The 21,438-nt window shown below is 38.3% G+C and overlaps 1 protein-coding gene across 1 annotated transcript; it reads left to right on the top strand.

Moving 5' to 3' along the window:
- The first annotated feature begins 2,767 nt into the window (after positions 1 to 2,767).
- LOC108711671 (hepatic lectin) lies at positions 2,768 to 16,982 on the top strand. Its single transcript, XM_018253619.2, has 6 exons — positions 2,768 to 2,932; positions 6,432 to 6,620; positions 7,024 to 7,086; positions 11,518 to 11,660; positions 14,341 to 14,450; positions 16,571 to 16,982. Exons 1-6 carry the CDS (start codon positions 2,923 to 2,925, stop codon positions 16,692 to 16,694), a joined length of 639 nt encoding a protein of 212 aa, XP_018109108.1. The 5' UTR covers positions 2,768 to 2,922; the 3' UTR covers positions 16,695 to 16,982.
- The last annotated feature ends 4,456 nt before the right edge of the window (positions 16,983 to 21,438 follow it).

Raw genomic sequence — 21,438 nt, 5'->3', positions numbered from 1 at the left:
ATTTACAGTATCTATTTTCCTGGGTGGTACTGCAACTCATAGTCATAAGCATTCAGCAACAAACTCCATCTCAGCATGTGTGAAGAAAATATCTGTGCAGTAGGCCCCTTATTCTTTAACAGACTCAATACTGGCTTGTGATCAGTAATAATAGCAAAACTTCTGCCATACAAATACTCATGGAATTTCTTAACTCACAGCCACAATGGCTTAAAGGGCATGTAAAGTCAAAAAAAATAAAATCCCATTTTCACTTTCTTTAATGAAGAAGAAACCTATCTCCAATATACTTTAATTAAAAAATGTGTACTGTTTTTATAAGAAACCTGACTGTATGCAGTGAAATTCTTCTTTCATTTACTGCTGTGGATAGGAATTGTCAGATGGTCCCTAACTGCTGAGCAGGAAAACAATCATACTTATGAACAGCAGGGGGAGCCCCCGCCTTACTTCCCAGCCACGCAGAACTCAAGCAGCTTTGTTTATGACGATCCCTAAGCCCAGACCAGACCACACCACACTGAGCATGTGCACAGTCTTAGTCTTGGAAAAATGTATAACAAAGTTACAAGATGGTGACCCCCTGTAGCCAACTTTGAAAGCATAAATCAATGGCACCGGCGTCTAGTTTTTGACGCTGGCATCCATTTTTTTGACGCCGGCGTCCATTTTTTGGCGAAATTGCGTCGCGTCCAAAAACCAATTTTTTGGAAGCCGGCGAATTTTCACCAGCAAATTTACGCGCCATTTCGTGAATTTATTCGCCGATGGCGAATCGCTCAAATTCCCCGCAAATTCCCCGCAAATTCGCCCATCGCTACTGACCACTTCCAGATAGCATTTTTGTACAGTAGTCTGTGCAGTGGCTCAGCCACAGTAGCTTTGTCTTTCAAGAAGGAATGGTAGAAACGTAATAGGCCAAGAAATGCTTGCAGCTCCTGTTTATTTTTGGGAACTGGAGCTTCATGAATGGCTTTACGCCTGTTAGTAAATTGGCGATGTCCCTGCGGATTGGATTTCTGGCGAATTTTCTTTAGTGACTTCCCCTTAGGGTCAAAGTGTAAAGTAGAATGTACATTTGCTGGCACACCTACGTAAGTTTCTCCCAGTAGCGCTAACAACTAAAGTACATTGATAGCCACTAAAGTACATTGCTAAAGAAGTTTTGCGCCCTATCTCCAGGCAATTTTCTTTACGGCATACGATCATTACTCTGCAAATTCACTAAAGTGCAAAATTTCCATTACGTTACCCCTTTCTCCAGAGTTTCCTACGCCAGCTTAAAGCTGGTGAACTGATAAGAAGAAGCTACATCCTCCTCAATCTTATGTCAGTGACATCATATCCTGTATGCCAAAATGTCATAAAAGCTCTAAAAAAAGGCTGGCGTTTTTTCAAATTATTTTTTTTAATCAAAATTAGTTTTTCCATATTTTAAAGTGGGATTGTCTTTAAAAGGTATAACTGTTAACATTTTTTGTTATAATATTTTTTTAAACCTTTTGAGGGACATGGTGGGCTCATGTCTAGAGCATTAGAGGATCTCTTTTGTCTGTATTTTGCTTCCTTGGACATTTGTAATAATAAGTAGCCACTTCAAGCATTTGCACCAACATCTCTAATAAAGACATATATATGACCTATATGTATCAGCCCTATTCAAATTGACCTAAGCGTAAGAGTACTAACGACGTTTCACTAGACAGAAATGAATGTTAGTGAACGTTTGCTATGAAATGCTCATGCTGATGAATTTACAGTAGTGAAGCTTCACCAGAGTTCGGCTGCTGAGACACAACTTCCCATTTTAGTGAATTAGCATAATGGTAGCAAATTCACATCTGGCGAAGTGGCGCAAAGTTTGGCGAAGCCTCTGCAGGCAATAATTTACCCTTTAGTGAATTTGACCCTATGGGGCAAATTTACTAAAGGGCGAAGTGGCTAACACTGGTGAAAATTCGCCAGCGTGGCGTCATTTCGGCACTTCTCTGATTTACTAACGGTAGCTGGCGTCATTTCGCTGGCGTCATTTCACCAAGGAGATGGACTCTGGTGCAACTTCGCACTCTAATACCAGGCAAATCTTCTGTCTGGCGAAAGAGCGTTACTACGCAAATTCACAAAGTTTTTGATTTTACTGACCGTTACCTCTATCGCCAGACTTGCCTTCGCCGCCTCAGACCAGGTGAAGTGCAATAGAGTAGATAGGAGTTCCTCAAAAACAAGTTGAACATTTTTAAGTCCCAAAAAACCCCCTACATTTGCTAACATATGGCACCTAAACTATACTGTGGGCACATGTGTAGGGCATTATAACAACTTTATATAATTTTATTAAGGTTCCCTGGCCTTGTGTAATGTAATGTGTTTGCTGCAGTATATACGTCCATTGTACTTTAACTGCACGCCGTATGCTAATTAGCCAATGCTAGCGTAACTTCGAACTGCTGAGCGTAATTTCGCCAGCGTTCGGTACCCTGTGCGCAACTTCGGATCTTCGTGAATTAGCATTGTCCAGGCGAATTTAAGCCTGGCAAAGTGTTGCGATGTGCACAAAGCCATCGCTGGCGAATTTTCGTCGGTTAGTGAATTTGCCCCTAAGAATCTAGGAGCTTGGAATATAATGGGTTATATATAGTAGGGCTCTATGGCAAATGGGATTATGATGTTTCAGTGATTTTGGTTAATAGATCCTATAGTTTTACATCGAGGTACAGGCCAGTAACAGGGTTAGAGATAAGCATAAACAAAAAGGTTTCTTATGTAATAATAACAGGAAAGAACAGGGAGGTTTAAGAAATACTGAGGGAAAGCAGAAGTGGAGACCCAGGGAGCAGTTGTATGTGACACGGAGGAGGCAGAACAACACTGAGAAGGAACCAGTCAACTGGGCAGAAAGACATTCCAATCCATTGGCACAAGATGGACAGAGGTAAGGAATAGATCAAGGGACTGGGATGGGAGAAATATAAATATAATGGGAATATGTCTGTGTTATTAATATGGAGAGAAGAACAGAGCAGGGAGAAGCCTATACCCTTCCATTAGCCATATTTATGTGATAGTGGCCACTCTCCTCTTAAACCTGCACTGGGCTGTTTGTTTCAATAATCTCTTCTACTTTTGTAACCCAATACATATTCATACACTGTTCACCAATAGTTAAGGTTATTTGTAAATGCCGTTGCTACAGAAAGCAGCATCTGTCTTTACTTTGCTATTCCCTGCACTGCTCATCTGACTGCAGAACAATTTAGCTGAAATCAGCTTTCCTCCATTTAACACCACAGTTTCCAGTTTAAAAGGAATCATTTTGTCTCATTATTTGGGGCATTTAGGCATTACAAGGCTGATTTATTAGCTCAGCATTGGGCAGTTCAAAGGAAAATACTGCAAGAGAGATTGATTGATTTATATTTTTTTTATTTAATTGCCGGATCTTTTTTCCAGATTGGATTTTAAAAAATAACATAAAAAGCTCACCACCTAAAACCTGGCAAGATTTTTTATTTTTTTTCTCCCTCGTTCATATTTTCTATTTCTGCTTTCTATGAATGGTGGCAGGAAAAATACAATGAGCCAAATATACTCAATAGATCTGTCTGCTAGAAAGTTAATGGAAGGTAATAGAACTAGTGCCATGGGCCGCTGTTAATATATAGTGAATAAAGTACCCCCTCTTGAAAAATATAAGGATATTAAAAGTTACAGAGGAGTTTCATGACCATATAAAAACACGAGGCCGAAGGCCGAGTGTTTTTATACAGGTCATGGAACTCCGAGGTAACTTCTAATATCCTCATATTTTACAACTGGGGGTACTTTATTAATTATAATACACAAATTTCAGTGAGTCATGTGACAGAAATGACATCACTACTCACCGTTTATAACTGATGACATCACTAGTCACCGTTTATAAGGATATAATTTACAAGATATTCATGGCTTTTGTGTATTATATTCATATATCAATTTACACATAACAAGTGCCAGTAGGGGGTTCAGAAGTAAAATCAATATTTTCTGACAATTACATTACTTTACACTCATGTTACACATAGGGGCTGATTCACTAAGGGTCGAATATTGAGGGTTAATTAACCCTCGATATTCGACTGGGAATTGAAATCCTTCAACTTCGAATATCGAATTCAAAGGATTTAGCGCCGAAAGTTCGATCGAATGATCGAAGGATTTTACTTCGAATCCTTCGATAGTCGTAGTCGAAGGTCGAAGTAGCCTATTCGATGGTTGAAGTAGCCCAAAAAAACCTCGAATCCTTCACTCGAAGTTAGTGAATCGGCCCCATAGTTTGTGATAATGAGTTAAAAGGTTGGATAACTCTGTACAATACGTATCTACCTGTATCTAAATATCTGTTTAGCTACATATATATATGATATTACCCATGGCTGTATCATTTCCTTTACTGTGACTGCTCCTATTTCCTTCCTCTGCTCAGTGGTTAAAGGAGAACTAAACCCTAAAAATGAATATGGCTAGAAATGTCATATTGTACAGTATATATTGAACTTATTACCCCAGACAGGTTCAGCTTCGCTATAGTATTAATGATCCAGGCCTTCAAAGTTGTGGGAGTTTCCCATTTTGGATTTTGTTAGGAGTGTCAGTGACACGCACATGCTCAGTGGGCTTTGAGCAGCTGTTGAGAAATTCATCTTAAGGGGTCATCACAAATTATCAAGTAGAAAATGAGGTGTGTATGCTATATAAGCTGATTATTAAATTCTGATGCTAATGTGCTGTGTATCAGTCCCTAAGCTCAGTAAGTGACAGCAGCACAGAACATGTGCAGTGAATCAGCAGAAAAGAAGATGGGGAGCTACTGGGGCATCTTTGGAGACACAGATCTTTACTGCTAAAGGGATGTGGTTCCCTTGTCTAGTACAGAACAACATAATGAACAACATTTCTACCCACTTCTTTAGTTAAGCTTTAGTTCTCCTTTAAACTCCCCACAGCTGCCAGTGAAATGTCTTTTGCAACTCACATCAACCACAAGAGTCGGGGGGCTGACTGTTTGTAGTGAGGCAAACACTTGGCACGCGACTTACATTGCTGATAAGGGTTTTTTTCTCCCAGAAAATTAGACCACAAACATGTTAGCATGCACTGCTGTAGAATGAAATGTTACAAAAATGCTGTTTTTGCATTTCTGCATTAGAGGTTTAAAGGAGAATTCAACCCAAAACTTAAAAAAACCCCTACCCCCCTATCCTAGATAGACCCCCTCCCTCCCCCCCCCCAGCCAAAGTGTTGCCATGGGCAAATGCCCCTAACGTTTTACTTGCCCCTCGGTGCAGATTCAGGCATCGGAATTCATGGGGGCCATCTTCTTCTTCTTCTCAGAATCAGACCGACGTATCGGCACATGCGCAGTTGGAGCATTTTCTGTTTTGCGACAATTGTGAATGCGCCGAAACTCACTAATATTGCTGAAGCGCCGGTCTCATTCTGAAGATTACCAAAGCAGCTGAAGATGGCGCCCGTGGACTCCGATGCCTGAATCTGCACGAGGGGCAAGTAAAACGTTAGGGGCATTTGCCCAGGGCAACTATTCGGCTGGGGGGAGGAGGGAGGGGGTCTATCTAGGATAGGGGGGTAGGGGCTCTGGCTAACACTTAGGCTGGGGGGAGGGCTGGGGTCTGTGTAGGGTAGGGGGGTCGAGTTTTTTAGGGTTGAATTCTCCTTTAAACCCTGACATGACTCAGTTTACTAGTTTACAAGTTTTAGAAGTGACTCCCAACTGTGGAGGTTTGGGAATCGCTCACTACAGTACTGTCTGTATGTAACGTGGTGACTTCTTGAAATACTTGGCCGAATAGTGTCTACACCACCGTCACACCATAAGGATTATAGTACATGCTTTAGTGGAGTATCACGTGACTTTCAGCACAGGGGTCAGCCTTGCTTTTGAGACTCTTGGCCCTACTTAACCAAGTCACTCTTCCATTGGATCCCTATCTGGGCGAGGTACTGCCAGGACACTGGTCCATTCCTCACTCCTCAATGGAGCCTTAATTGTCTGACTTATTACTCTACCACTAACTCTCATCACATTTAGGGAGCTCCACAAATCAAACCTATCACTATCTAATCTAACTACTACTACTTCTCCTTACCCAACAGCGCCACCTAAATGTAACAGTAGTTACAAAAAATTTATTATTCTACTTATTACACTCCCCCCTATTTAATATAGCAACTTTCTCATTGCTAACTAACTAAAACAAACTGGTACCCAGTCCCTCTCACATGTATGCAAATGCATCAGCTTTTTCTTTTGAGAATGAGAGGGCCAGGTATTAATGCATGAACCAGTTCTCTGCTTGTGGTGAGTCAATAATTGCAATGAACCTGTGCTCTTAATTCACCTTGGCTGAGAATATTATTTTTAAAATACCCAGGAAAACATGAAGCATATGCAAATTTCCCAAACGAGATGGAACGAGCTGAGCTTACAGTGAAAATGAGGCAAATTTATAAAGAACTTAAAGAAGGAGAGAGGAGACAGAGGAGACTCCTGATGGTTCTGGTGCCCCTGCTGCTTTTTATCTTCATTTCCCTGATAATCCTAAGTCTCAGATTTATATACTGTGAGTTTCACCCAGACATCAAGCAAAACAATCCCCAGCAGCAACATATTGTTTAAGTATAACTACAACATACGCAAAATCTTACATTACACTCAAAATATTTGGCTGGATTACACACATGGGCTTGTTTGTGTGTTATATAGAGGATCTAGGCTAGAAAACACTCTTATTTATGGACAACCTATTGTTTGAATAAAATTGCTTTTAGGTTTACTTTTTCTACACAAGACTTTGCTCCTACTTTTGTGGCTTTTAAATACAACAGTTTGATCGGGTCGTGTGGGTAAAACAACAATGCAGAACAGTCCATACAGGGTCATAAATAGATTCAAAGGAACAGAAGTCCACACCTTACATTAGACTTGGGGAAGATGGTTTTCCCATTGACATCTCTTCTTTTCAGATTCCCGTGTATCAGAGGCTGTGGACGATATAAAGAAGGACATCTTGCAGACAATACGAAAAAGTAAGTAACTATGTAAGAAAAGTCTCAGAATACAACTACGTCTAACTCAATGTAATAACAATAGTAGTACAGGTATAGAATCTGTTATCCAGAATGTTTGGGACCTGGGGTTTTCCGGATAATGGATAGTTCTGTAATTAGGATCTTCATACCTTAAGTCTACTAGAAAATCATGTAAACATTAAATAAACCCAATAGGCTGGTTTTGCTTCCAATAAGGATTAATTATATCTTAGTTGGGATCAAGTACAAGCTACTGTTTTATTATTACAGAGAAAAAGGAAATCATTTTTAAAAAATTGGATTATTTGATTATAATGGAGTCTATGGGAGACTCTTTCCGTAATTCAGAGCTTTCTGGATTTAAGTCTATTAAAAAAAATATTGAAAAATGAATTAAACCCAATAGGCTGACCACTAAGGATTAATTGCATCTTAGTTGGGATCAAGTACAAGCTACTGTTTTATTATTACAGAGAAAAAGGAAATCGCTTGATTAATATGGATAACGGATCTCTCTGGATAACAGGTTTCCGTATAACGAATCCCATACCTGTACTGCTAGTTGTATTAGAAAGCATAAAATAACATGAAAATGATCTTCTACCGAATCTTAGCAGAAACTTGCCCAATAGTCACATACTGTAGCTACAAACCTCAAACGAGTTTCTTGAGTTCAAAGAAACCATAAATATCGATACCATGTTGCGTGCTAGCATATATTTGTAGCATTATCCAAGCATTAAATGCTTTCAGATATCCAAAAATGTACACTTAAAGGGGCAGATTTATCAAGGGTCGAATTTAGAAGATGAAAAACTTCGAAATTCGAATTCAAAAAGACCAATGGAATTTTTTTTTAAAAAAATAGAAGTTGCAGGTGGATAGTCCGTATTCGTTCGAATTCGTCCGAATTGGAATCAAAGTAATAGCGCATTCGAATCGTATGAATCAAAGTTTTTCCAAAAAAAACCTCAGGTTTTTCAACGTCCACCAATTGACTCCAAATAGGTTCTAGGAGGTCCCCCATAAGCTAAAACATAGTCAAAGTCAAAAGAGACAGTACATGATAAATTTGGATGTTCAAATTTTAGAATTATTTGCAAATTCGAATCGAATTTCGACTATTCCCTAGTCAAAATATACAAAAATTAACTCGAAATTCAAGCTTTTTTAATTCAAATTTTCACTTCAACCTTTGATAAATCTGCCCCCTAGGGACATACTGTATTTATTATGTGGTGTAAAAAATGGCCTTTGACCAGTGGCGTAACTAGATGTTGCTGGGCCCAACAGCAAATTAATTTTAGGGCCCCCAACATATTCAGTGTTTGTCCTGTTTTAACAATATATGTTGAAATTGCTCATCAATGAGAGCCTCATGGGGCCCCCTGTATCTCCTGGGCCCCCCTGCAGCCGCAGGGTCTGCTTCCTCTGTAGTTACGCCCCTGCCTTTGTCCAGAACTTACTTACAAAGGTCTTCCACCAGAAATTACTTACAAAGGCGTGAAGCAGTGTAAAATAACGGCGAAAAATCTGGCATTAACATGGCGTAAAATAACACACAGCTTGGTAAATTTGCCATTTGTTTTGCACAGCTTTTTACACCGAATTTAGTTTTACACAGCATAATAAATAGGCTCCTTAAAAGCCTCTTTATAAAGGTGTGATAAAAATAGGGCAAATTAGCAGAGAGGTTTGACAATCATAATATTTAATTTTAAGATAATACATTGGTGAACATGATAAACCAGATATAGGATCTGTTATCTAGAAAGCTCTGAATTACAGGAAGGCCATCAACAATAGACTCAATTTTAATCAAATAATTCACATTTTTAAAAATGATTTCCTTTTTCTTTGTAATAAAAAAACAAAACAGTATACTTCATCCAAAACTTAGATATAATTACGGAGACAAAACAATCCCATTGGGTTTTCATTAAAGTTTAAATAATTTTTTAGTAGACTTAGGAGCAGATTTATCAAAGGTCGAAGTGAATTTTCTAATGAAAAAACTTCGAATTTCGAAGTAATTTTTGGGTACTTTGACCATCGAATAGGCCAAATTCGACTTCGATTTGAATTGAAAAAACGTCACAAATTCGACCATCTCTTTAAAAAGCTTTGACTTCGACACTTCGACACCTTAAACCTGCCGAATTACTATGTTAGCCGATGGGGACCTCCTAGAACCTAGAACCAGTATTTGGCTAAGTTTTGAGAAGTCGAAGGATTTTTTTGTAAAATCGTAGGATTAAATTGTACGATCGTATGATTCGAAGTACGATCATACGATCTTAAAAATCCTTCGACTTCGAATGTCGGACTACCCTGTTCGATGGTCGAATTTTGAAGTTTTTTTCACTTCGAATTCGACCCTTGATAAATCTGCCCCTTAAGGTCTAGAGTAGACTAAAGGTATGGAGATCCAAATCACAGAAAGACCTATTATATGGAATACCTCAAGTATTTATTTATTAATTTTAACTGATGTAACATTATGTTGTCTTCTGGAAATGACTAGGTGCAATTTCCTGTTCATGAAAGGTTTTGTAATAAATTTGGCTTCCTTCTTGAAGTCCCGATTCACTGGTTGTGGTCGGATGTTTCCTTTTTTTGTGACGTAAGCCTTTCTGAAAATGACATTTCAAAAGACAATAGTTAGAGTGTGTTTCAGGAAGAAATGATGCTAGCTCACTATATGTATACAATAATAATAATAACAACCCGACACAACAGTTCTTCCTATTTTCAGTTTCTCAGCCAGTAAGGTCTCAGTGTAACTTTCAAATGTCTTGTCCTTCAATAAGTCCAACGTTGACAGTCTTCCCTTTTTATTTCACCGTTCCATTCTCTTTTCCAGTTTAGTTGTCTGCCTCTGTATTAATTTACAAGGAGCAGTGATCAAGGCTAGTCCCTATGTCTTGCCTACATCAATCAGTAACACTTTGCACTCTCTCCAGCTCATTTACTGTATATCCCCCTTAAAGTGCATGTAAATGCAAAAAAATAAAATCCCATTTTTACTTTCTTTAATTTAAAAGAAACCTATCTTCAATATACTTTAATTAAAAAGATGTGTATCATTTTTATAAGAAACCTGACTACATGCAGTAAAATTCTCCCTTCATTTACTGCTGTGGATAGGAATTGTCAGACGGTCCCTAACTGCTGAGCAGGGAAACAATCATACTTATGAACAGCAGGGGGAGCCCCCGCCTTACTTCCCAGCCATGCAGAACTCAAGCAGCTTTGTTTGTTTGGCGACTGTGTAGAGATTTGTATTGGATTTTATTTTTGCCTTTATATCCCCTTTACTGTTTCCAACTCCAGCTGCAGGGACAAAGATCATGGAGCCAGATTTAAACAGATAAACTGGGATTTTATTTGGAGGATTTTTTGCTGCAGCCACTGGTTCTGCAGAGTTGGAGAAAGTTTGTATTAAACAATACAACAAATATAAAATCCACATTAGATTACATGACAACACAGGACCCAGTGCAGTCTGCATATTCTGATTATTAATCAGTCTTGTTGTATCGGCTTCTGGCAGATATTATTTGACTTGTGCTGTTTTGGTAATTTATGACGATCCCTAAGCAGCCCAGACCACACTGAGCATGTGCACAATATATGTGTCATCAATACCCTTGTTTATTATGGTTTTTATTGGTTTCAATGGATCTTCTCCACCATAAACTTGGGTGCAATTTATTGCAGTTTTCAAAAAACACAATTATTTATCATTATGGGGCAGATTTATCAAGGGTCAAAAAAAATGTAGATTCGAATTTCGAGCTAATTTTAGTGTACTGCCCTAAGTGGCAGATTTATCAAGGGTAGAATTTCAAGGTGATGGACGTTTTTTTAAACTCAACATCAACTCGAAATTCGAATAAAAAAAGACCAACCGAAGTTTATTTTATTACGTTTATTATTTATTTTTTAGTTTAAATTCGAGTGAATCGGCTGTATTTGATCGTTCAAATCGAATTCGGATCTTAGTTGATCGATATCGATTAGAAGTATTTTAAAAAAAAACTTAGATTTTTCAAAGTCCACCAAATGACTCCAAATAGGTTCTAAAAGGTCCCCCATAGGCTAAAACAGCAATTTCACAGGTTTTATATGGTGAATAGTCGAGGTTGAATTTTTACATGATAATTTTTTTTTTTTTTTCAAATTCGAATCAAATTTGGACTAATTCCTAGTCACAGTACACTAAAATTAGCTCGGAATTGGAATTTAAAAATTAGATTTTTCAATTTGACCCTTGATAAATCTGCGCTTAAAAATGTTGATTTTTTTTATTGAGATGCTTTCTTTCCAGGGTCCACACCTTTCACCTGCATATGCAGCAGTAACAAAAAAGTCAGCGCAACAATTGATTTGAACTCGTACAGACCCAAACTCTGTCTTGTCTTTCAGAGAATGGTCAGTGTGATCCTGGCTGGAGAGCATTTGGGGGCAGCTGTTATTACATTGTCTCAGAGATGACCTGGACAGATGCCCAGACCTTTTGTAAAAAATTGAACAGTAACCTGGTAATTATCAACAGTGAGATGGAACAGGTAAGTCACTGACTCTATCCACTATAGACATCTCACTATCCAGGCCCCATCTCCCCAAGGAGAAAACAAGGGGAAAAAAATCACTGCCACAAAGACAATGAACCCGTGAAATAAAATATTCTGCATCAAGGTTACAGTCCCTGTATATTGCGCTAACACCAGTCCTTCCTAATATCAGAACAATGATCTATACTGGATTTTACATAACATAAACCCAACCCAAAATCAAGAGGGTGCTGAGTTAGACTTTAGAATCATAGATTTATTAGATTATCCTTGTACAAGTTTGGGACCTTTTATCCAAAATGCACAGGAAATTGAGTTTTCCAGAAACCGGATCTTTCCGTTATTTTGATCTCCATACCGCAAGTCTATTAGAAAGTCATGTAAACATTAAGCGGCAGATCTATCAAGGGTCAAATTGAAAGTTTGAATTTTTCAAATTCGAATTTCAAGTTTATTTTAGTGTAATTCGACTAGGGAATAGTCCATATTCGATTTGAGTTTAAAAAAAATTCGAAATTCAAAATCTATAATGTACTGTCCCTAGTGATGGGCGAATTTGCTCCGTTTCGCTTCGCCGAAAAATTTGCGAATTTCGGGCGAAATTCGCGAAACGGCAAAAAATTCGCGAAACGTTTTTTCGACGCCGGCGCCCGTTTTGGCGCCGGCGTCCATTTTTTCGGAAAAATTTTTTTGACGCCGGCGAATTTTTGCAGGCGTTTCGCGAATTTATTCGCTCGCGGCGAAACGCGCGAATTCGCCGCAAATTCGCGCCTGGCGAATAAATTCGCCAATCACTAAAGTCTGTCCCTGTAAGAATTCAAGTTCGACTATTCGTCATCTAAAACCTGGCAAATTGGTGTTTTAGCCTATGGGGGACCTCCTACAACCAATTTGGAGTCATTTGGTGGACTTTTGAAAATTAAATTTATTTAAAAAAAATATATTTATTTTTGGTGGAAAAAACTCGAATCGAATTCGATTCACCTAAGTTTAAAAAATTCATAGTTTTTAATACATTGTGATTGGTCATTTTTTTTTCCGAATTTCGAGTTTATGGGATAAATATGCCTCTAAATAAACCCAATAGGCTGGTTTTGCTTCCAATAAGGATTAGGGATGCGCCGAATCCACTATTTTGGATTTGGCTGAGCCTGAATCCTTCGCGAAAGATTCGGCCGAATACTGAATAGAATCTGAATCCTAATTTGCATATGCAAATTAGGGGTGGGAAGGAGGAAACATGTTTTACTTCCTTGATTTGTGACAAAATATGCAAATTAGGATTTGGATTCGGTTCGGCCGGGCAGAAGGATTGGCAGAATCCGAATCAAATCCTGCTGTAAAAGGCCTAATCCTGGCTGAATCCTGAACCAAATCCTGGATTCGGTGCATCGCTAATAAAGATTGATTATGGGTTGAATTCCATGGGCGATTTCGGCGTGATTCACCATGCAACACAAAAATGGAGGCATCGATTTGGATGCGATGGAAATCCGGTAAGCAACACGAACGTCGGATGGTGTCGCAGCGTTCGCCCCACGTGACACGACTGTCAGATGCAGACGCTGCACACTGCGTTTGCCTCCGACAGTCGTGTCTCGTCAGATGAGCGCTGTGACTTCATCCAACATTTCCATCTCTTACCTTATTTACTTCACATCCAACTTGACGCCTGCATTTTTGCACAGCGCGTCAGATCGCGTTGAAATCGCCTGTGGAGTTACCCTATAGCTTAGTTGGGATTGAGTACATGGCACTGTTTTATTATTACAGAGAAAAAGGAAATAATTTTTTAACCATTTGGATCATTTGGATAACATTATGGGAGACGGCTTTTCTGTAATTTGGAGCTTTCTGGATAACATAATTTAATATGGCCAACTACATTAAAAACCATCCCTGGTCTGGCGAGTCATACACTCAACTTTCATCTTATTCAGATTTATCAACGGTCGAAGTGAAAATTCGAATTTCAAATTTGAAATTTTTTAGTTTTTTAGGGAATAGTTAAAATTCAATTTGAGTTTTTAAAAAAATTTGAATTCGATTTTCGAAATGGCCCTTTAAGAATTCAAATTGCTGTTTTAGCCTATGGGGGACGTCCTGGGATCAGTTGTGTGCAGCCTTCCTGAAAATCAAGTTTTTTTCAGAGAAAAAACTTGAATCGAATCAGATTCGAATTCGATTCAATTCGATTCGATTTGATTCAAATTTGTGGGTCGATCTCATTCACCTGAGTTTGAAAAATTCAAATTTTTTTCATAAATTTTAGTTGGTCGAATTTTGAGTTTAAAAAAATAAACTCTAAATTCTACCCTTGAAAAATCTGCCCCTAAAAATTCTATTGCTTAATTATACATTTTACTCCGGGGCTAAGCTTTACCTGCAACTTACTTTCAAGGTTCAAGGTTAAAAATCCCAAACACGGTTGCCCTTTTATTGGCCACCACTGGGATCACCTCACTGTAGCTGGGAAGGGATCTTTTAATTTGACATATTCAGAAATGTGAAGCTAGACTGGGTTACTATCCCTGTATGTACCAGATGCACAATTCATTGTTAGTTCTCACGTGCCAATCTCGTTGGAGGTTTTGGCTTTGTAAAAGTGTTAATATGTAGTAATATGAGTGTCTTACCCTGGTCCAGTAATGAGACGTGTCTTCTGCTTCCCTAGAACTTCCTTGAAAGTATTGCTAACAGGTCAGACGTTTGGATTGGTCTCAGAAGGGCTCAGAGGAATGAGTGGAGATGGGTGGATGGAACAATCCATAATGTATCAGATGGGTAAGAATCTGTCTCTGGTCCTCAGCACATTGGAGTGCTATTCCTGCAATAACTTCCACTAACTTGCATGTGACTCTTTATCTTCAGGGCAGGACTCTCATGTATGTTGGAGGTGGGGTGTTGTAGAACTTTAGACCTATAATAAAGTGGACACACACACACACACACACATATATATATATATATGTGTGTGTGTGTATTGTAAAAGAAAATACACACCTTGATAAATACCTTGAGACATACAGGGGCTCATTTATAAACACTGGGCAAATCTGCACCTAGGCAGTGACCTATGGCAACCAAATTGCAACCGAATTTTCACCGCATCGTAGCGCAAACATTCGCGGGCGGAAAAACTTGGAAATTCACCGCAAATCCATGCCGGGCAAATTTATTCAGCCATCACTACCCAAGTGCAAGTTTGCCACACAGAGTACTAATTGCATAGTTAATAAATAGACCCCACCATCAGTGGCGTTACCAGATTTTACTGGACCCCACATTCATTTTAGGGCCCCCCAACATATCCAGAGGATTAGTTTACATAAATAAAGTGATCTCTCCTATACAAATGAATATATTGTTCAAGCACAATTTGAGGCGATCAATTCAGATATAAATCAAATATAGTGATGGGCGAATTAATTTGCCAGGCACTAATTTTCACTTCGAATTTCCGCATTTCGCCACCGCCGAATAAATCAGTGAAACTGCAGCAGGTGTCGAAATTGACGTGAGTCAAAATAATTCATAGGGGCAAAGGAGATGAACATTGTTTTCACTGTTTCAATGAATGTCTTTAATTTTTACTCAGTGCTTTTTATTTTTCTTCATTTATTGACAGGTATGGGACCTGTTATCCAGAATGCTCTAGACCTGGGTTTTTTTTTCCAAATAAAGGTTTCTCGTAATTTGGAATTTTATATCCTAAAGGGGAATGGAATATATGTGCGAATTTAATGTAGCTTTTGGGAACCCGGAAACTGTTTAGCGACCACTTCTGACAGTGGAAGAAAGTTTGCGCCAATGCTTAGTAAATTTAATAACATTTCTTAATGAAAACATTGTTATGTTTGCTCCAAGGGATTAAAACACTTTCAAGCACTTCTCAAACGTGCGCAATTCAAATTCGCAATGAAATAACAGTTTAAGGAACAATATTACATTGCTGATGTGAATTTTTATTCTTATTGGTGCGAATTGTTTTTCTCTTTGTGCCTTTTATTACATTCCCCTATAAGTCTGCTAAAAATAATTTCAACATTTTAGGTCCATTTTCGATAAATAGGTCCGTATTCGGCCAAATTCAAATTGTACAAATCGAAGTAACAGCGCATTCGATTGAATTCGATTAGAAGTTTTTCCAAAAAAAACCATTAAATTTTTCAAAGTCCACCAATTGACTCCAAATAGGTACTAGGAGGTCCCCCATAGGCTAAAAAAGCTATTCGGCAGGTTTTAGATGGAGAATAGTCAACGTCGAATTTTTAAAGAGACAGTACATGATAAATTTTGAAATTCAAATTTTAAATTTTTTTTCAAATTCAAATTCCCTAGTTGAAGTACACAAAAATTTGCTTGAAATTAGATTATATTTTAATTTGAATTTTCACTTCAACCTTTGATAAGTCTGCCCCTAAATAAACCAGATAGGATTGCTTTCCCACAAATACGGATTCATTATATCTTAGCTGGGATCGAGGCACTGTTTTATTATTACAGAGAAAAGGAGAATTCATTTTACAATTTTGAACTACTGTATTTAATTAAAATGGATTCTTTGGAAGATGGCCTTGACATCATTTGGAGCTTTCCCGATAAAGGGTTTCTGGATAACAGATCTCATACCTGGATTTATAGCTTTATTTTTATATACAGGCCACTATAGTAATGCATTGTAATCCTTCTGGTTAACAATCTCTTCTTGTATATATTGAGACATATTGAATGTACTATAATACTGTATGTATATTCTTTAATAATATGAGTGAAAATAATTTTTTTCTCTATCTATCTGCTCCCTGTCAGTGTTATACTGAAATGTTGGACAACGTGACTCATGGCACCATTGTTTTATACATAAAATTTCCTAATTTAACTCAGTTGTAATTCTCCTGCAGATTCTGGATGAAGGGGGAGCCATTTAATGCCGGTGGAAAAGAAGACTGTGTTCACATTTTGCTGGGCAGAAAGTGGAACGATAGAGACTGCACTTTTGAGGAAAAATCATTCTGTGAGAAATAAATGACAGTTTTGGAGACATGGACGTCAGTCGTATGAGCACCACAAATTATTAGAGGTCAATGTCCACAAGATCTCCTAATAACAAGGATGAGGCAGTCTAAATTCAGACACTCTGAACCAAATACCCCCCAGAGAAGAGACTTGTTAAAGCAAATGAAGTTTATAGAAGATACAGGTCAGCTCAGCCTTAACATTGTGTGTGTTGTAGGCACAGCCACATGTCTTCCACAAAGAATTGCTTGCCTACAGCTCTAAGATCTTTGTTCTACAATAAATTGTTGCATGAAATCCTTGAGTGATGTTGTCAACTGATATCTCAGCTTTCTGGGGTGGGTATTAATATATGGGCTGGGATCCAAAAATAGGTCACCGTGTTGTTTAGGATGGATCTCTATGGTAAGGTTGGACTGAGGAGTGCAAGGCCTATTGGGACTCCTTCCCCAGGGACCCCACACATCCTCTGGGGCACCCACTGCCCACTCACTCACTCACTCACAGCCAGCCCCTTCCCTCCTACATATTCAACTTACTTTGGTGAGATCGGGGGAGGGAGGGCAGTTTGGGAGCGATGTTGGAGGGCAGTCAGGGATCAGGTCTGTTTTTTTCCCAGTGTCCAGTTGGCCCAGTCCAACCCTGTCCATGATAAATTATGGGTCAAATTGGAAATTCGAATTCGAGTTATTTTATGGCCAATAAATCATGCAAATAAGCTATAAGGCGAGCTAAAATTGATTTGGAAAAGGATATTGCAGCAAGCAGTAAAAATAATCCAAAATTATTTGTTAAATATGTTAATAATAAAATAATTTAAGCAGGAAGGGGTGGGACCTTTAATATCAGAGGGGGTTCAGCTGGTTGATGAAAACAAAATAAAAGCACAGATTCTGAACTCATATTTTTTCTCTGTCTACACAAATGAGGAACCAAATAATGAAGGTTCTTCACAGTGAGGATAGTGAAGTTGTGGAATGCACTGCCGGGTGATTCTATTAATGACTATAAGAATGGCTTGGATGATTTTTTGGACAGACATAATATCAAAGGCTATTGTGATACTAAACTCTATAGTGAGTATAGATATGGGTATATCTTTTTTCAACCCAATTTAACTATGTAACTATGTAAAAAACTGTCAAAATTGTCAAGTTATTGAAATTCGATTACTATTTTAAAAAAAATTCGAATTTGATTTTCAAGATTTAGCATATTCTGGCCCTTAAGAGCTCGAATTCGACTATTCGCCACCTAAAAACTGCAGAATTGCTGTTTAAGTTAATGGGAGAGATTCAGAAATCAATTTGGAGTTGTTTGCAGCCTTCCTGACTTTCAAGTTTTTTTGGAGAAAAAAAACTCGACTCGCGTTTTTTAAAATCAAATTCGATTCGAGTTTTGGGGTCAATTCTATTCCTCCGAGTTTTAAAAATTTGATTTTATTAATAATTTTCAATCGGTCAAATTTAAAGTTCATGGGCGTTTATGGGAGTTTTAAAAAAACTCTGCCTCTAAAGGGTAGATTTATCACAGGTCTAAGTGAAAATTCGAATTTCAGAAATTTGAATTTTGAGCTAATTATTGTTTACTTCGACTAGGGAATAGTCCAAATTCGATTAGAATTTGAAAAAAATTTGAAAATTCTTATTTTGAAATTCATCATGTACTTAAAGGGATACTGTCATGGGAAAAAAACATTTTTTTTCAAAATGAATTGGTTCATAGTGCTGCTCAAGTAGAATTCTGCGCTGAAATCCATTTCTCAAAAGAGCAAACAGATTATTTTTATATTCAATTTTGAAATCTGACATGGGGCTAGACATATTGTCAATTTCCCAGCTGTCCAAAGTCATGGGACTTGTGCTCTGATAAACTTCAATCACTTTTTACTGCTGTACTGCAAGTTGGAGTGATATCACCCCCCCTCCCCCCCAGCAGCTAAACAAAAGAACAGTGGGAAGGTAACCAGATAACAGCTCCCTAACACAAGATAACAGCTGCCTGGTAGATCTAAGAACAGCACTCAATAGTAAAATCCAGGTCCCACTCAGACACATTCAGTTACATTGTGTAGGGGAAACAACAGCCTGCCGGAAAGCATTTCTCTCGTAAAGTGCAGGCACAAGTCACATGACCAGGGGCAGCTGGGAAATTGACAAAATGTCTAGCCCCATGTCAGATCTCAAAATTGAATATAAAAAAATCTGTTTGCTCTTTTGAGAAACAGATTTCAGTGCAGAATTCTGCTGGAGTAGCACTAACATGTTTTCTGATGACCTTTAAAGATTCGACTTCGGCCATTCACCATCTAAAACCTGTCGAATTGTTGTTTTAGCCTATGGGGTACCTCATAGAACCCATTTGGAGTCAATTGGGAAATTTTTTGGAAAAACATTGAATCAAATTTTTTTTGTAGAATTATTTGACTTCTTCTTCTGATTCTTTCCCGCTTACACATGGGTGGGTCACTGATCCCATCTAAAAAACAAATGCTCTGTAAGGCGGACAACCCCTTTAAATGAGAACTAAACCCTAAAAATGAATGTGGCTTAAAATGCCATATTTTATATACAGAACTTATTGCACCAGCCTAAAGTTTCAGCTTCTCAACAGCAGCAATGATCCAGGACTAGTGATGGGTGAATAAATTCGCCTGGCATGAATTCGCAGCGAATTTCCAGGTTTCTCCGCTGGCAAATAAATTAGAATCTCCCACGAAAATTCACCCGCGAAAAGTCGCTTGCACCAAAATTGCCACGCGTCAATACTATTTGGATGTCCATTGACTTTAACGTCGTCAGCTTGGATGCAGGGGGTCACCATCTTGGAAAGTGTCTGTGACACTCACATGCTCAGTGGGCTCTGAGCAGCTGTTGAGAAGCTAAGCTTAGGGCTCGTCACTAATTATCCAGCAGAAAATGAGCTTCCCCTGTAATATAAGCTGATGTTACAGGTTTGCTGATTATTAAATTCTGATGCTAATTGCACTGGTTTCTGTGCTGCCATGTAGTAATTATCTGTATTAATTACTAATCAGCCTTATATTGTGACATTTATATTCTATGTGTACTGTATATTGTGAGTGGGTCCCTAAGCTCAGTAAGTGACAGCAGCACAGAGCATGTGCAGTGAATCAGCAGAAAAGAAGATGGGGAGCTACTGGGGCATCTTTGGAGACATAAATCTTTACTGCTAAAGGGCTGTGGATGCCTTGGGCTGGTACAGAGGCACAAAACATAACATACAACATTATTAGCTACTTGTTTAGTTAAGCTTTAGTTCTCCTTTAAAGACACCCATGTTTGAAGAAAGGACCAATAAACTAAGCTTCTTGAACCCCACTGAATAAAAATAATCCCCAGCCCCCTTAGTACTTAACCCTATGTGGTCTTCCTACACCAAGTTACCAAAGTTCAAAACTTTTGTTTTGCTCAGATCAAATCAGTCTTTTACGGTGACAATTGTTCTCATTAGAGCTTTGTATGCATCATGTATATACACACAATATATTATCCCAATACCATATTATCTAATACGGCTGGGTATGTCACTCTAACAATACACCAATCACAAAATGATGCCCTGTGGACATTACTTGTTATTTCTGCCATTCTAGTTTCCCATACAGATCTAAAAGAGTTCACAGAAACAGACGATGTTGCTGTATCCCTCAGAGGGGAGGGGAAATAACAGAAAGTTTATATAGTGTAGTAATTTCAATATTAAATAAAACACACCCACAGTGTCCTCCAATACTTATTAAAACACTCCTTCACTGTGACACAGAGAAATATACGATTGTGTATTACAATAAATTATTCACCCTGTGTGTTCATTTATAGCCTTTTAACCCTTATTTTAAACAAGAGAAAAAAACAAGAGGAAAAAAAAAACAAGAGAAAAAAAGAAGAAAAAAACATGGGTGGGTGGATCCGTAACTAAGGGGTAGTGAGGTTAGCAACACAACTTTTTTTTAAAAATCACGAGCGACGCTTCTCCAAATGGCGGGCGTAAACACGCTCGGCGCTTCTGCAAGCTGAGAGCGTAATCACGCTGACGCGTTTCGCCTATCGGCTTCCTCCTGAGCGATGACGTTTCCTGCTCTCTGCTGTTGATTTATCTCCCATCGTTTTTTTCTTTTTCAACAAGTCCCTTCAAAAAACGTTATTTCTCTAAAACACTATCACAAGATTCTATTAACTCCTTACATGATAAAAATGAGACAATTTCCCTTATACAGACCACATTGATGCATATTATTACACAATATATTAAAATCTAAAAGTCTATATTAAAGTCTAAAATGTACACTTAGGGGCTGATTCACTAACTTCGAGTGAAGGATTCGAAGTAAAAAAACTTCGAATTTCGAAGTGTTTTTTGGGCTACTTCGACCATCGAATGGGCTACTTCGACCTTCGACTACGACTTCGAATCGAAGGATTCGAACTAAAAATCGCTCGACTATTCGACCATTCGATAGTCGAAGTACTGTCTCTTTAAGAAAAAACTTCGACCCCCTAGTTCGCCATCTAAAACCTACCGAACTCAATGTTAGCCTATGGGGAAGGTCCCCATAGGCTTTCCTAAGTTTTTTTGATCGAAGGATATTCCTTTGATCGTTGGATTAAAATCCTTCGAATCTTTCGATTCGAAGGATTTAATCGTTCGATCGAAGGAATAATCCTTCGATCGTTTGATCTAACTATTTGCGCTAAAATCCTTCAACTTCGATATTCGAAGTCGAAGGATT

Source organism: Xenopus laevis, chromosome 3L (assembly GCF_017654675.1).
Source record: "Xenopus laevis strain J_2021 chromosome 3L, Xenopus_laevis_v10.1, whole genome shotgun sequence".
NCBI lineage: Eukaryota > Metazoa > Chordata > Amphibia > Anura > Pipidae > Xenopus > Xenopus laevis.
The sequence above is the reverse complement of the archived record's forward strand: the minus strand, read 5'-3'. Positions and strand labels throughout refer to the sequence as shown.